General features: G+C 41.4%; 1 protein-coding gene across 5 annotated transcripts in view; it reads left to right on the top strand.

Moving 5' to 3' along the window:
• The window catches only part of cdk19 (cyclin dependent kinase 19), a 91,719-nt gene extending 74,840 nt beyond the window's left edge, over positions 1-16,879 (top strand). For 4 of the 5 annotated variants that reach the window (XM_030721377.1, XM_030721378.1, XM_030721375.1 and 1 more), the window contains exons 6-13: positions 2,111-2,242; positions 3,644-3,787; positions 3,893-3,962; positions 4,052-4,124; positions 6,318-6,415; positions 6,607-6,685; positions 13,671-13,916; positions 16,561-16,879. In XM_030721377.1, coding sequence (XP_030577237.1) covers positions 2,111-2,242; positions 3,644-3,787; positions 3,893-3,962; positions 4,052-4,124; positions 6,318-6,415; positions 6,607-6,685; positions 13,671-13,916; positions 16,561-16,686 — 968 coding nt within the window. In that variant the 3' untranslated portion in view covers positions 16,687-16,879. Of the gene's footprint in view, positions 1-2,110; positions 2,243-3,643; positions 3,788-3,892; positions 3,963-4,051; positions 4,125-6,317; positions 6,416-6,606; positions 6,686-7,039; positions 7,254-13,670; positions 13,917-16,560 lie in introns of those variants that run through there. The other variant, XM_030721376.1, reaches the window with a different exon arrangement.
• The last annotated feature ends 839 nt before the right edge of the window (positions 16,880-17,718 follow it).

Below are 17,718 nucleotides of genomic sequence, written 5' to 3'. Positions count from 1 at the left end.
ATTTAACCTTGTCACGGAGAGGCTGACAGAAAGCTCAGATCAGTGCTGTTGCATAAGCCAGCTGGCCAGGGGACTGTTGAAGGGTAATGCTGCATTGCTGGCATCTATTTTTAAACCACGTGCTCCCAGTAATAGTCCAGAGTCAGAGTATTGTTCCAGTGCAGCCAGAGTCTCTGCAACTGGTGCTGGTAGAGATTTTACTTCATTGAACTCCACAAGGCTGCTGTGGCAAGGCCAGATATGTAGTTTATTTACTAATCTGCACTCTGTGCAGAATCCCAAATGTCACCATTCTTTAATAGTTTTATATCTTAAGATTTACATGCAGGTGAATGTTTGTTTTATTATTTTCAAACTAGATATGCATGCTCATGTTTACGGGTATACTGCAGAAGTTTAACTTTCACTTCCAAAAAACTTGTATTCATCAATTTCCTTCAAGTAAAAATAATTATACTTAAATCAGTGTAGCACTTCAGAAAACAAACTTTATGTAAGTCTGTTTATCTTTGCTACTGTAAATAAACTGTTCTTCACAGCTGTAGCTTTAATTCTTTTTTTCTTTTTTTTAATTCAAGTATCAAATCCCATTCATTTTATTTTAATTTGAATACATGCTGATTGATCCCTGAAGGTTTTAATCATCAGTGGGTGAATGTGAGGATAATCCAGGAAGACGATCAAATTATCAGTGACAAGTTATAATTTGCTTTATTGTCCTTCGGGACATAAATGGAGACCATTATTTACCAAATATACATCAAATTATATTCAGTGAGACCTGAAACTAGCGACTGTCTGCATAAACTCGTCAGATCAAGTGAGCTTGAGTTCTTTTTAGAACCAGAGGAGTCGCCCTCTGCTGGCCATTAGAAAGAATGCAGGTTTAAGGCATTTCTGTTTCCTTTTTCAGCCTCAGAAGAATCTCCACCTTATACAGTCTATTATCTGTACAGTATATCTTTAAATTCTTAAAAAGACAATAAAATGTCCAATAACTTGTGGAGGGAAATTCCCCAGACTTTGGTAAAGAAGAGTATTTATAGAGAGCCCAATTCACCAGTGGAAATAAAGCTGATGGACTGAACCAATCTGTTTTAATTCACAATAGGCTGGCTTTAGTCTTTCATTTGTAAAATAACTGTCAAATTTTCTTTTTTTTCCATTCTTTAGGGAATTAAAACACAACCTTTCCATAATTACTGTCTGCACTGGTCAGTGTGGCACTAAATTGTATGTTTTCTCTGATGTAATGCGAACCAGCAGAATTTTAGTCCTGCTCAAAGCTCAGCATTTTTACCAGTGCCTGTCAGTGTTTTCAAACTAGGCAGATCAGATTGATAAACCAAGGAGTCTGCATGCTTGTCACTGTAACTTGTTATTGAAGCATACCCTGATTAAGGCTGCACTCCATTTGAAGTTGGAAATCAGAATTTCTGACTTCCCAGTGGGAATTTTCAACTGGAACTCAGAAAGTCGGAGCAGCCTTAATACCCCCAGTTTCACAGTCCAAGATGATGGCAGTAGTTAAACTGTTAAACGTGTAATCTGCACAACCACTGTTGTGTATTTGTGACTGGCTAAATAAGCCATACACAAACCACTGACCAGTCTCTGTCCATGAACGTGCTGCAGATGTGTTTTTAAGCGTAAAAAAACAAGCATTGCACTGCGGTGTTAGTGGTGCTTGAATGGCCTAAGCTTGCTAAGTGCTCCTAAAGATCACTGCTGGGAGCGAGCCACTTATGTTTTCTCTTTTCCTTTTTTTTTTTTTTTTTTTTACCATTTGGAAGTTCTGATTGATAAAACTCTTTCCACATGTCCATTTTGGCAAAAGGGGATTTCTTTTCGCTAAAAGGGAAGAACACTTTCATGTGAACTAGAACAGATGTTGTTTGACATAAAAAGCCTCCCTTGTTCAGCTTCACAGTTGTAGATGTTTCATGTTTAGTTGTGGTGTGAGAGAGGCCTGAGGTGCTGTCTTCAACATTAGGATTCTGTGGCTCTGACAGCAGCCTTGGACCAGGTGCAGTCTTGATTGTATCCATGTCTCTATCTGCCAATGCCTTTGTTTGTTAACTGCGTCTGTCTTCTGTCGCACCCTCGGTAGCTGACATGGGTTTCGCCAGACTCTTCAACTCTCCCCTGAAGCCGCTGGCGGATCTCGACCCTGTGGTAGTGACATTCTGGTACAGGGCCCCAGAACTGCTGCTGGGGGCGCGGCACTACACCAAAGCTATTGGTGAGTCACACAGGTGAAGAACACATAACACTCTACACCAAATCAGGACTTTGAGCTCTGACTGTCTACTTAACTGAATCAGATTTGTGTTAATTGATGGAATTAGCTGCGATTTTAGCAGCAGAACCTCTTTGTTTACATGGATGGCTGATAACTTCTAAGTGCTCACGTGTAAACACGTCACATCATGTGTTCTGGTGTATTCACATCACCTAATACTCTAGCACGCTTGAAGAAGAGTTTACAGAGTGTTTCGACAGACATGCAAAAACAGAATAATAAATAGAAAACAAGAATAATGAAGACACAAGGAAGCATTTATTTATAGTTTTGCAGGGGCAGTTATTTTACATGAACCATGCCACAAACCATTTATAGTTTAAACTATTTTACAATACTTCTTCCTCGCTGGGCTTTTAAAATACACAGAAATCAATATACACAGTCTATACAATAAATACAAACATGACAAAACTCAAATACAATAAAATATAGACAACACAGCACAGGGCACAGACTGCAATCTGATAAAGAAAGAAAAAGAAAAAACTGATGCACCAATCAACCGGCAGATTCCCGGCTTTCTCGACCCCGAGTGCTGAGCAGCCGGTCAGCCTCACGTATGTCTGATTACGATTACGAGCCCGTCCATTTCATGCGCAGGCAAAACACGCACGACAGAGCGAGCAAATACTTGCACGCACACACTCACAGCCGCACGCTAGCATGTCGTTAGCGGGCTTCTCACTATGAGTGAAAACAATGTTCTGCGTACAGCACAAATTTTCAACATGATTAATAAATACTACAAAAGCAATCAAACAATTAGAAGAGAGCAAATACACATAAAAATGTATTGATGTTTTCACAATAACTTCAGCTCCACAAAGCAGTGTGATATACTAATGATCAGATTGTACATCCTTAAAATTTCTAAGTGATTGAGAAGTATAAATGAGGACAGTGTGTTTGCATGGCTTTCTACATCTGAGCATAAGGATTAAATGTAATATGTTGAGTCAATGATTGCTTTCAGCTTTCAGCTTAACTGCATGCTTAAAAAAGTTCTTCACAGTGACGATTACGGCGCTGTTTTCAATAAAGTTGCATCACTGTGTAAAATTTAAATCAATGAACACAAGATTTGAAAAGGCTGTACTTGATTGAAAGTAGTACAAATGAAGCATAATTATGCTGCATTTAACCAGTCTTTTAGGTGAGAATGATGTGAAACTCTTGTGAATGCAGGTAATTAAACAGTAACAAGCACCTCACATCAATCTTGCAGCAGAAAAAATGACCTTCCTGTAATGCAGAAAGACTTGTGCATTGTAGCTGATGTAACTGCACAATACTGAGGCAAAGTGACGTCTGTTTATGTGTGCGTGTGTATACATGCAGATATTTGGGCGATTGGCTGCATCTTTGCGGAGCTGCTGACGTCAGAGCCCATTTTTCACTGTCGCCAGGAGGACATCAAGACCAGTAACCCCTTCCATCATGATCAGCTGGACAGGATATTTAGTGTCATGGGTTTCCCCGCAGGTCTGCACACAGCACACAAAACCACTTGTGTATGTGTGTGTAAGTACATATCTTTGGTATATTGATGAAACCATTATCTTAGTTGTGCGCTTGTGTCTTCCACAGATAAAGACTGGGAAGACATCAGGAAGATGCCGGAGTACCCCACACTGCAAAAAGACTTCAGGAGGACAACGTGAGTGGTCGCGCTGATCTCACTATAATTGGGGAGCTTCAGACTTGTGACCAAAATATTATATATACTGTCATCTTTTCACCTAACAGGTATGCAAACAGCAGCTTAATCAAATACATGGAGAAGCATAAAGTCAAACCAGACAGCAAAGTTTTCTTGTTGGTAAGTGCACACACACACACACACACACACACACGTCATGGTTCACTTTAGTTAATTTCCCGATGACTAACCCTAGCCATAACTGCTAACTGATTAACTGTTATAACTTTAAAAGTCCTAAACTTGAAACATGGAGTGGGCTTTTATTTCCCAAGTGGGAGGCAGGTCTGCACACTGTAACTCTGTTTCCACATTCATGTTTCCACAGCTGGAGTGCACACCGGTCTTTCCCACAAATATTAGTATGTACTTGAGTAAGGATATGATAAATGGATCTGTTCTTATATAGCCCTTTTCTACTCTACTTGAGCACTCAAAGTGCTTTTATGCTGTATTATTTTTTATCCATCTGGAAAAAAAGACAGTTATATTAATACTTGCTAATGGACAATCCCCATCCTCTTATTTTGAAAGTCTTGGTCCTACCATTTTTGTATTTCCCTACTGTAGAATGGTCAGGTCAGTGTTGTGGCAATCCCCACAGACTCTTTATAGAGTCCAACTCCACTGCCTTGGACTGCAAAAGGCAACAGTTGTCCATGAAGCTCTGATGTGGTGCAGGTTGAAACCTACAGCAGATGGAGATCTGGTCCATGCACTGCTACGCTACACAGCAGAACAAGGACAACCACTGCAAACCGCAGATCACGAATACGAATACCTTTATTAGTCCCACAATGGGGAAATTACAGTTAACAGAACACCCATCCAAAGAGACAAACACAAACAGGGGGGACAGGTGTCTGAGGTCATGCAGCCAAGGCAGTGATGTTTGAGTCCGTCCACAGAAAGTGAAACTCAGTGGAGACACAGCTGAGTTTTGCTCTGTTATTTATTGTAGTGTACTTATGTATATACTGTTACTAGTATTTACTAATGGGTGTAACTAATATTTACTAATGCGTATGCATCCTTTTACATGGACATACACATACAAACCCTGCCCCTGCTACCACCACATACAATCTAATTTTGTGAGTAGCATTGCAATACATAGAATATCTGCAATTCTAGAAATGTACAAAAAGTTAATCAGTGCTTTTCTGAATGTACAAAATAATGATTGTGATGATGTTTGATAACTAGATGATAGAGCTAATTGTGCATTTGTATCTAGTGTGATCTGATGTTGATGATTATTACTGTGTATATTTTATCACTCTTGAGTCATAAAGTTCTGCAGCCCATCTGTTTTCCCCAAATGTAAGGCTGGCCTGATTTAGTAAAGTTGTTCTAGACTTTGTGTGCGTGTATACTGTGTGTGTATATACTACTCAAAAAAATTAATAGAACACATCAGATCACAATGGGACAAAAATCATGCTAGATACCTATACTGATATGGACTGGGCAGTTTGTTAGGAATGAAAGGAGCCACATCATTTGATGGAAATGAAAATTATCAACCTACAGAGGGCTGAATTCAAAGAAATGGAATATGCCTCCCCAGACCATCACTGACCCACCACCAAGCCGGTCACGCTGAACAGCATAATATTCTCCATGGTTTCTCCAGACCCTTTCATGTCTGTCAGATGTGCTCAGTGTGAACCTGCTCTCATCTGTGAAAAGCACAGGGTGGACCTGCCAATTCTGGTATTCTATGGTAAATGCCAGTCAGGCTCCATGGTGCCGGGCTGTTAGCACAGGGCCTACTAGAGGATGTTGGGCCCTCGGGCCATGCTCATGAAGTCTGTTTCTGATTGTTTGGTCAGAGACATTCACACCAGTGGCTGCTAGAGGTCATTTTGTAGCTCTGGCAATCCTCAACCTTTTCCTCCTTGCGCAAAGGAGCAGATACCGGTCCTGCTGATGGATAAGGACCTTCTACGGCCCTGTCCAGCTTTCCTAGAGTAACCTGCCTGTCTCCTGGAATCTCCTCCATGCCCTTGAGACTGTGCTGGGAGACACAGCAAAACTTGTGGCAATGGCTCATATTAATGTGCCATCCTGGAGGAGTTGAGATTACCTGAGCAGCCTCTGTAGGGTCTAGGTATTCTCTCATGCTACCAGCAGTGACACTGACCCTAGGCAAATGTAAAACTGGTGAAAAACAGTCAGAAAAGATGAGGGAAAAATGTGAGTGGCCTCCACCTGAAAAACCATTCCTGTTTTGGGGGTTGTCTCATTGTTGCCCCTCTAGTGCACCTGATATTTATATATTTCTAACTCTGTCTATGTTACTGCCTTCAGCTCCAGAAACTCCTTACCATGGACCCTACCAAAAGGATTACATCAGAGCAGGCGCTGCAGGACCCGTACTTCCTGGAGGACCCTTTACCAACCACTGAGTGAGTCTTAGTAAACTTTTGGAAGAGGATTCCCTTGATTCAGCAAATATACACAGTGATTTACTATTTTAAGTACAGTATCAGTGTCGAAACTTTGGACTGGTACTGTATAACAGTTCTAATTGGTCAGTGTGGTTCAGTATGTTGATGCAGAAATGCTTCATTCACCAATTTTTTCTGTTTTCCTCTAGTGTGTTTGCTGGGTGTCAGATCCCCTACCCCAAACGAGAGTTTCTTAATGAAGACGAGCCAGAGGAGAAAACAGAAAAGGTAACTACCCAGTGTTAATAAAATTTCAACAAAACAAAAAACTAACTTGTCACGAAGGAAAATGAAATACCAATACCCAGGAAAATACTCAATACCATTTTCAATACCATGAAGCAAAATTCACAAAGAGGCTTTTTAAAAAAAATAAAGATTACAACAGTACTTCTCTGAGCAAATGTGTTCATCTGCACCCGTTTATCTATGAGCTTTTGGTGAGTTGGTATGGTACCAACATTTTTGTCGCTGATCAAATAGAGTTGGTAAGGTAGGCTGCCACAGTTTCTGTCTAGTTTGTAGATCTCAGCAGATTGCAGTCATCTGAATTCTGTTTTTTTACCCCTCCCCCAATTCAAGTGCATAATCCTATGTAGCTATAGTGGCCACGATAGGACAAACATCTCTGGCTGGCGTTCATCTGTAAGGAGTGTGGGCTGTCAGTCCGCTGTTTACCTCAGCTGGTATCTACATCTGTTTACTCTGGAGGAATCTGCGAAACTGTGTGAAAGGAGTCCGATGCTAGTTGATGAGTCAGTGCAGATCACTTCTGTCCAATGACAGTGATACTGAGGTGAGTTGTTGAGGATATCCTGAACTTTTCTGTCGGTAAGTGCTGCTGTTTTTGCCGCTGTTAGCTGCTGGTAGCCAGAGTTAGTGAAACTTTCTTTAAAGTGGTTCTAACAAACATTGTTGGACTTGGATGAGGCTTTACGTGAGGAGCAAGAGTATGAAGTGGAACTGAGGGAGGAGAGAGAGCAGTGGTGGCGGATGAGAAAGAGATGTTAAATGGTCATATATAGTTTGGAATAGCTATTTGTGATCTTTAAATTAAAAGTAAGTTATAAGGCGTACTATATATGTGGCTGGTCTCTAGCCACATAAAACACAGTTAGGTGGAACGACGACATCCATTTTGGCCACTGTATTTAAGATGGCAGGTCAACATGGCAGCTTCCAAACACTGGCACCCGCTCCTGTGTATTTTTAATGGATTAATTCTAAGTTAATGAGAAAGCATCAATTTGTCGGAAGACCTAGTTACACGCTAATCAATTAATATTTATGTATACAACTTTTTTTCTATTAAATAACATAAAAAATGAACTTTAAGATGCTTGCAAGTTTGTTATGCTCCTGGTCATGTGCTCAGCAGTTATCCACCCATCCATTTTCTTAAGCTTATCCGGGGCCGGGTCGCAGGGGCAGCAGCCTAAGCAGAGAAGCCCAGACTTCCCTCTCCCCAGTCATCTCCACCAGCTCTTCCAGAGGAACCCCAAGGCGTTCCCAGGCCAGCCGAGAGATATAATCTCTCCAGTGTGTCCTGGGTCTACTCTGAGGCCTCTTCCCCGTAGTATATGCCCAGAATACCTCACCCAAGAGGTGCCCAGGAGGCATCCTAGTCTGATGCCAGAGCCACCTCAAAGGGCTCCTCTTGATGTGGAGGAGCAGCGGCTCTGCCGAATGGCCGCACTCCTTACCATATCTGTAAGGGACAGGCCAGCCACCCTTTGGAGGAAACTCATTTCTGCCGCTTGTATTCACAATCTTATTCTTTTAGTCACTACCCAAAGGGTGGCATTTTTAAGTGAACATGGAATGTGGGAAAAGTTTCAGTCAGGTTTTAGAATGCGTCACAGCACAGAGACGGCTCTTTTAAGAGTTTTTAACGATCTGCTTTTAACTGTGGACTCTGGTAGTCCTGCAGTTTTAGTACTTCTAGACCTGTCAGCTGCCTTTGACACTGTGGACCACGAGCTCCTTCTATCCCGCCTAGAACATGAAATTGGCATTAAAGGCACGGTTCTGACTTGGTTCAGATCATATCTTACTGATAGAAGTTTCTCTGTCCATCTAGGAAACTGTTTTTCTACCACAGCAAAGCTTTCTTGTGGAGTGCCTCAGGGGTCCATTCTGGGCCCAATTCTTTTCTCATTGTATATGTTGCCTCTAGGGTCGATTTTTAGGAAACATAATATTTGTTTCCACTGTTTTGCTGACGACATCCAGGTGTATATGCCCATCAAACTGAACAGCAGAGATCCATGGGAACCCCTGCTGAACTGTCTAAGTGACATCAAGTCCTGGATGAGAAACAATTTCCTAAAACTTAATGAAAGCAAAACCGAGGTCATATGCTTTGGTAAATTTGACCCCTCAAGCTACTCCTCTGGCACTCCGAGTCATTTGGCTCCTCACTGTCGTGATGCTGTGAAAAATCTGGGTGTCATTTTAGATAGTAGTTTTAAAATGGAGAAGCAAGTAAGTGCTGTTACCAAAATCAGTTTTTACCAACTCAGAGTCATTGCCAAGGTAAAACCTTATCTCCCACAGCAGGACCTGGAAAAAGTTATTCATGCTTTTATTACTTCCCGCCTGGACTACTGTAATTCTCTGTACTTTGGCATAGATCAATCATCTGTGCGCCGCCTGCAGGTAGTCCAGAATGCGGCAGCTCGTCTTTTAACCGGTTTAAAAAAGCATGAACACATTACCCCAGTCCTGTCATCCCTTCACTGGCTCCCTGTCCGTTTTAGAATCGATTTTAAGATTTTATTGCTTACTTTTAAAGCCTTAAACGGACTGGCACCTTTGTATCTGTCTGAGCTGCTTCACTGTCACACCCCTGTAAGAGCTCTGAGGTCATCGAACCAGCTGCTCTTACAGAGGCCTAAAACTAGACTAAAACAGAGAGGTGATCGAGCTTTTGCAGCAGCAGCACCAAAGCTATGGAACGATCTACCTCTCCATATCCGCACAGCTCAGACGATACACACATTTAAATCTCTATTAAAAACACATTTCTTTTCCTTGGCATTTGGCTACAGTGCTACCTCCTTTTAGATGATTGTTTTATGGTATTTTATGGTACTTGTTTTAAACGTTTTAATTTTTAATTTTCTTATGTTATTTATTGTTCTTAATGTTTTTATTTATTTATTTTTATTTTATTATTTTATTTATTTATTTATATATTTTTATTTTTATTTAGTATAGTCCTTGGGGTTACAGATCTTGTACAGCACTTTGGTCAACGTCGTTGTTTTAAATGTGCTTTATAAATAAACTTGACTTGACTTGACTTGACTTGACCGGTAAATTGATAGCTTCGCTTTTACGCTCAGCTCCCTCTTCACCACGACAGACCGGTGCTGCGTCCGCATCACTGCAGACGTAGCCCTGATCCATCTGCCGATCTCCCGCTTCCTTCTCCCATCACTCGTGAACAAGACCCCGAGATACTGCTCAGCAGTTAGTGAGGGGAAAAAGGCTTTGTGCCCGCCTGTCTGCAGCAGTGATGTGTGAAGTTGTGTGTCAGCTGGAGGAGGCGACGATGGCGTTGTTTGTATCAGTACTGCTGCAAATTAATATCTAATAATAATTTTTAGTATCCTAGGGTAGATAAGTGGCGATTCAAGGAACTGCTGTTTTTTTCTTTATCTTTTGGATTAATGCTCGGCTCTCCCACCTCACACAGGCTTTCATTTATATTTTTATGTAGAATTTTTGGGGACTGTTCTAGCGTATTGCATTTAAAGTGTTGTAAGTGCTACTCTTAAACTCCAAATGAGTACCAAATGTGCCTCGGCACATTTACATTCCAACCATAAAGAACAGATTTTGTTACCTAGATAGATGGTTCCTAGAAGGCTGCAGCTTATTCAAGTCAACTGTGTCCTTTACGTTATTCTTACAGTGTAATAAATAAGTACAGGCATTCAGTGGTGACTTTGCTAGAGGCAGGAATACTCTGTACACTGTGTACAGTGGTGCATTACAAGCAGTTCAAAAAGCACAACCTTTTTTCAAAACAGCTACATGGTTTCAAAATGCAGATTTTTGCAGTGCAGTCTAATGGGAAAGTGAGCACTGAGACAGAGGCAGATGTCCCCATGTGACTTCTCAGAAGCCACAGCTCCTACATCATATTAGCAGACAATGGAGTGTTTGAGGGGCTTGGTTTGCATTGTTTTGGTAATATTCCATCATAGACAACATGCACAGAAACTTACTATCAGCATAAACTGTGGACTTATGCAGAATCAAAAATAGACAAAATAAACAAAATGAAACACTCAAAGTGAATAAAGGTTTTTCCAAAAGTGGTCTTACTTACTGTGCATTCACAATAAAATACAAAGTACATTAAAGCCACTGTATCTAGTGACTGCACTTGTACTTATGCTAATACTGTACATGTTATCGTGAGTATCTTTAACACCTGTAAATAGTTTGGTACCCGGGCCTTATATACAAGTGTTGTTGCTAAATACCTTCCATGCATGTTCCCAACTGCTTATCCAACTTAGGTAGCAGGAAGTACCCAGAGACAATCCAGACAGTATAGATGATGGGCATAGTTTCGAGATCTGAAAAGTGAGGCCAGCGTTGAAGTGCCTTAAACCTGCTTTCTTTCAAATGGCCAGCAGAAAAGTTGCTAAGCGCTTTCCTGATGAGTTATCATAACTGAAATATTGAAGTCTAATTGAATCTCACACTAAGATCGGGTGTAGCGGTGCAGTGTGGGGGACAGATTTTACTTTGTGTACAGGCTCTGATCAGGTGACCTGTGCTGTTGCTGCTCTGAGATTCTCTGCACTTCGTGGCTTCAGCCAACTGAACTCAATAAGATACAAGCAGACATTTTGCATGCTGTATGGTTGATTTCCAACCCCCAGGCAGTATAAAATTAGTATAAAAGGTAAAATTAGGTGAGTGAATCTAATCAGCACCATCACTTTAAATATATACATTGATATCTGCTTGATGTAACCTAACATTGACCATGAACACCACAGCGTGCTCTGCACCAGTCCAAAATGTTGTTGTTATAAACTTCACCACAGTACTGCAAACTAACTGAACTAACTACGATGTAACCTGACGTGCACTTCCCAAGAAATGTAACTACACATCAGGTCGATGTAGCCCACGATTGTGACTGGCCTTTTAAGTACTGTCGATTCCTCCTGTGCATTTCTGGCTACTTTTTTCTCCACCGTTTTTTTTAAATTTATCAGTGAGAGAATAAAAATCATCATCTCAGCATAAGAAATAATAATCACAGCATCTATATAAGGACTCACTAATATCAGTAAATTCCTGGAGGGAGATTGCTGAAACTATGAGAATGGACGTGAGGGAATGTATAAAGATGTGGAAAAACTAGAGGGACAAGTTTCTTTGTCCCCGTAAGAAAGTGAACACAACAAAGAGCGAGGGCCCAGGAGGGGAAAAAAGTCCCGGCATTTCATTTGTTTCTATGTAACCATCATCACAATGTATGACAGACTGCACTGGAACACTTCACATTTTCTGATATTTGCTGAGCTGAGTGAAAAGTTGCATCAGAAATTACCTGCCAATTACGCTCGCTCCTCTTCAGTAGCGCTGATGCTGACGTAGCACATCCACAACTTTTCACATCTTCATCATGAACGCTTCACAGAGGCCAAAGGGACGCGTAGATGGTGTAAGTGGACCGTGGGATGTCTTTAATTTCTTATTACCAAGCTAAACACGTACTACTTGATTTACCAAAGTTTGTGGTATACAATTTACTGCAAAATGTGCTGAATTTAACATGAAACAAAAAGCAATTCGTAATTGTTTTTGTGTGTTTATTTGGAATGAACGTCCTGCGCTCCTCCTGAGGTGTCACATTTAACCAGAGTTCAAACACAATCCCAGCAATTTCTTCAGCTGCCTCTCACTGCTCTCAGTTGCCCTGCTCTCTCTGTGCTTTCACGCTATTTATTTTTTTTAAGAACATTCCTCGCTTTCTCACACTCCCTCATATGCTTTTTTTGAACCCGCTAATCTGCGATGCTCTTTGTAGAATGCTGTTCATTGTTGAAGTGAACTGCTGCATTTTTGTATATAAATAAGGCCATTGTTAGCGGATCGCCCTCAGAACTTTCCACTCCCATCAGCACGACTGCAGCATCGCGCTAATTTGCCCCAATTAAAAAATCTGGCCCTGAAGCTCCATACAGTGCCCTAGAGGTTGACATTTTGCACACTGAATTCCTGAATCATAGCCATAAACTTATAAACTCACAATTGTGTAAAAAAATTTGACACCAAATTTCAATTTTTGATTAAATGTTAAACCACATAATTGCCCCATAACAAGCCAGAACATAACGAATATTTGGCCCAGATACTGGCTGCAGAGTTCTGTGAACCAGCTGTTCATCAGTTTTTTATCATCAACTGAAGATCAAGTGAACTCAGCCACACATGCACTTTCACGTGGGCCACATTCCAGGTGTGTTGTGGCATGTGGGTGACCTCTGGCCTGTGGCTGCTGGCAAAAACCATAACAACGATTATTTTGGTCAGTAACTGCAGTCTCAATTTTCCAGAGTTTGTCACATTCATTGAGTTAACAAAGATGCATTACTGAACTTTACATGTTTCTGTCTGCCTGAGCTCAAAGTAGGTAACTGAGGTGGCTTTTCATGCTGACTTGAGGCAAATGAAATGCATTATCATGAGATGTGATGAGAGTCTCTCATGATTTCCTGTGCTGTTGCATGGAGAACTTTAGGGGCTGAGCCAGCAGCATAAATGACTAGAAATCGTGGAGCAACAGATTCACAAAATAAAAAATAATTGCATAATAGCTCCTATATTAATAATGCAGACTGACAATATATGCCATCCTTACTGTCTGATGAGTGAATGAGAAATTTTTTTTCTTTGCCTCGTTAGTTGAACTAAAATTTTTCTTATTGTAATGCTTCCTTAAAACTCTAAACTGATGCTGTGGCAAGGTGCAGTTCATTCCTGTCTTCTCAGTGGGAAAGTGGGTCACAGATGCAGAAAAGATCACCCTACAGCTAAAAATAGAGCAAACAGGGTAGATCAAAAAGATTTCGACAAGCAAGAAACCAAAATCTTTTCACACGCTTGCTTTTAGCCACAGCGTCTCCTTCTCCACTCCATACATCCGGACACACTTTAAGCTTTGTGTGTCTTTGTGCAGAACCAGACCCAGCAGCACCAGCAGACGACGGGCCAGACTCAGGCCCAGAACCAGCAGCAGACAGCAGCCCAGCAGGCCCCCTCCCAGCAGAGCTCTGCTCAAACCAACGGCACCGCCGGAGCCACGGGGGCCGCCACTGGGGGAGGTTTGCAGCACGGTCAGGACCAGGGGCCACCAAACAAAAAACCTCGGATTGGGCCCTCTGGGGCCTCCTCAGGCACTGGGGTGCTGCAGTCAGATTACCAGGTCAGTAGAATGTTACAGTACACAACAATAAATGAATCACACTCAGAACATTTTCTGATGAAACCGTTCATTTCTCTGTGCTTTAAAGCTCTCAAAACTAAATGCTACATGGACTGGTTTCTATATAGTGCTTTTCTACTCAACCTGAGCAATCACAGCATTTTATATAACATTTCTCATTCACTACATATATATCCAGGAGTAGAAAACATGGTCTTAAGCAGTGTTTAGCAGTCTGAAGCCTTACTTATCCGTACACTCAATGTGAACATAGACCATTGTAAAGGTAAGATGTGCCAAATTTTGTCCATTCCACCGCTGGAAATAACAAAGACACTCCAAACTGCTCCAATCTGAGCTCAGTTTGATTAGAAGGAATCATAAGGAATCTGTCTAAGGCAGAGAGGATAGGGAAATCTAAAGGTATTAAACCATGAACCTGCATCTTGTTGGCTTAAGAATGCTTACAGATTTGAAAAAAACATAGTTGTATTCTGCAGTCTGGTGATAATTAACAGTATTTGCTGTTTTTTCTGCTCTGACTAATGCTGACTATGAAGGTCACTGAAATCTCTGGTTGATTGAGGTCTAAAATAATGATTCTGAGCCATTTGTTAGAAGACCACATTGTGTGTAATCTTTATTTCACAGCATTATAGTTTTAGCTCACTGGAGCAGTGTGCTGACCTGCTGCAGAGATTTCAGCAGTTGCACTCATACGTGTGGCAGAATTTGTGATTTTCTTTGGCCATTTATCAGAGAATATGAATGATGATACAAAAACTTTTCTTATGGTTAGTGGTTGGCTGAAGCTGTTTATTATCAAACTATTGTCTTTGCCCTTTTTAGATCATTTAGAGTTAACAGGAACTGGAGGCATTTTGCCAAGAAGAATGGGCAGCTTTACCATCTGAGAAAATAAAGTGCCTCATCCACAACTACCACAAAAGACTACAAGCTGTCAGTGATGTTAAAGGAGGCACTATAATTTTAAGAACTAGGGTACATAAACTTTTGATCAGGGTCATTTGGGTAGTAGTTTGATAATAAACGGCTTCACCCAACCACTAACAATGAAAAGTTTTTGTGTTATCATTCATATTCTCTGAAGAGTATGTAAACTTTTGAGCGCAGCTGTATCCATACACACAAACACTCAGACAAAAGCAATGTGTTGTCTAAATGATAAGAACTGCACATTCTATGTAGTCCTGCTGACAGAGCTGATATCAAATCACCGTGGAGCCTGTGAGCTTTGCTTTCCTGTTCAGGCGCCTTCTGTATCACCAGCTCAACTCTTATCATGAGGCCAAAGAGGGGATAGATTTCAGACTGTGGTGAAATTAAGCTGCATGCAAAAGTTTGGCATGTTACATATTTGGCTTCCAAAGTGAAAGCAAGAGAACCCAACCACTGCAGCAAACAAATATGATCAATGACTAATCAGCAACATATGGAGTTAGCTCGGGCTTGAGCATTCAGCTGCAAGGGCAGGGAGCTCACGTGTCAGTACTTCGCAGAGCACGGTGTGATCGAGGTGACTGGTTTGACCTCTCCTGCTTCCGTATCAACAAGACAGACAAGTACATTGCATATGGAGATATGTCGAGCTGGGGCTGCAAGTGAAACAGCTCGTGGCTGTCAGACCTCTGCAGATGTATAAATAAACCACTGCAGTGGACTAACACATCACGAGTGTGGCTATAGTTGTCACTGTCAGCGTCCTACTTTTCCCCATATTGATCTCTATCCACATATATCCCACCGTGCACTACTCTCAATCATTTCCCTAATTTGCAACAGTGGAGCACAAGTACCCACAACTGTGGCATGTAGACATGCAAACAGTCCATTTGAGGTCTCAGATTCTGACACCTACATCCAGATGGGTGAAATTTCAACACCAATGTTTTTTTTCCCTTACTAGGCCTTTACTAGTATTTTTACTAGTCTGTTATTTAGCACCGATTAGCAGATATATGTCTGTGCTTTAGCAGTTTGGTAACCAAGCTAGCGAGGGCTAGCACTCCACCCTCTCATCCAAATATGCTAACTTTTGTCTCCAAAAAATCCAACATGACAGCAGCCATATCCGTAACACTGAGCCCTAAAATGCAGAGTCCAAAATCAATGGATGATGCCATGATGGCTGTGTCCATCTTTTTCATACAGTCTATTTTTTTCCAGACATTCAGCCCTGAATTTTCTAAACAAGCACCAGACAGAGTTGCATTTGAAAACAGAGTCTGACAAAGGTGCTGAGACATTAGACTATTTGAGGTTGGTTTGGGTCACTGTGTAAATAATGCAGCTAATATTCCTGTGCATTCATTAGTAGAGTGTGGGCATCATGGGTGCTTCCTCTTACATACTCTGTGCAGTTTAGGTGAGGTGGATGCCTGAATAGTTTTTTTTATTAGTGGAACAGCTTAAGAGGAAACTTTCTGGCTAATTAGCTGAAAGCTACTGAATTTGGAAATGCTGAAAACTGGAGAAAAGTGCTGCACATTAACTAGCACAGCTAGATGTACCCTTCTAAAACCACAATATGTACCTGCACACATGTAGTCACTGTTTGAACGTTTACTGGTAAGAACTCAGGTGGTTTAGTGGGCTCATCTCTACCTCTCTATCTCCCCTTCAGCACTCCGGCTCCCGCCTTGGTTACCAAAGCAACGTCCAAGGTTCCACTCAGCCCCAGAGCACCATGGGATACTCGTCATCAACCCAGCAGAGCTCCCAGTACTCCCACCAGACCCAACGTTACTGATGCTCCCTGTCACTCCTGAACCAGCAGAGGAGTCAAGCTCCTCCTCGTCTTCAGCCAACCCTCAACAACCTCAGCACCATGTCTCCAGTGTCCTGGTTGGACCCCTGTCCCTGCATTACATCATTCCAACTCCAGCCATCGCCCCTTTCGAACTGCCCTCACCTCTGACCTTTTACCTGACAGCCTTTGGCGGCGCTGTAACATGAAGGCCGACAAACATAGGAACCAAACAAGATCCAACAATAAAACAAATTCCGCCTCGTTGGGCTGGTGAAACACTTTAAAATCGACTGAAAATAAAGTGTAAGATAGATGTGAAGGCGTCTCACACAGACTCAGAACCATGGCACTTAGAAACACAACGTTCCTCACCAAGAAGAATCGCAGCTGTGTTCAAGTATATTATATAGCACCTTTTTCTATTTGAGTTTTTTCTCTTGCTCGTTTGCTAGACTTTTCAAGTTTACCTTGATAGTTGATGTCATTATAAATATTGTTACATACAGAAGCGATCAGACGTGAGGCAACGCAAAAGGAAAAGCCCTTTACTGTCATCTCTATTGTATTATTATCATAGATAATCAAATGAAAAGAAGCTAAAGTTTGAGCTAAACCCAACCTTTTAAAAAGAACAAGTTTCTACAAAGAAAAAAAAAAAATCAGCTTTTTAGCTGATGTCATTGCAGGGAAATATAATAAATTTAACATAATCTTGATATCATAGGGTTTCTATATTTAGAACAGTTTATCTAGATTTGGATTTGGAATATAAGAAAAGCAGTTGTCTTTTTACAGCTCTGGCTTCTGTATATTGTGATCACTCCACCACTTTTAGAAGTAAGAAACATTTAACAGCTGAGTTTCGTCTCCTCTGATGGCAGCGTTTTCGGGAGGTTCTGACACCTCTCGTTGGTGGCCGGCAGCTCCGGAGTGTTTTCTTGTTCGGGAGCCGCTGGTTTACAGTTTGCTCTGACACCCGTGTTATTTTGGACCCCTGAAACATTTAAGGTTTCTGAACGCGCTCATAAACGT

The sequence above is a fragment of the Archocentrus centrarchus genome, chromosome 24 (assembly GCF_007364275.1).
Source record: "Archocentrus centrarchus isolate MPI-CPG fArcCen1 chromosome 24, fArcCen1, whole genome shotgun sequence".
NCBI lineage: Eukaryota > Metazoa > Chordata > Actinopteri > Cichliformes > Cichlidae > Archocentrus > Archocentrus centrarchus.
The sequence above is the reverse complement of the archived record's forward strand: the minus strand, read 5'-3'. Positions and strand labels throughout refer to the sequence as shown.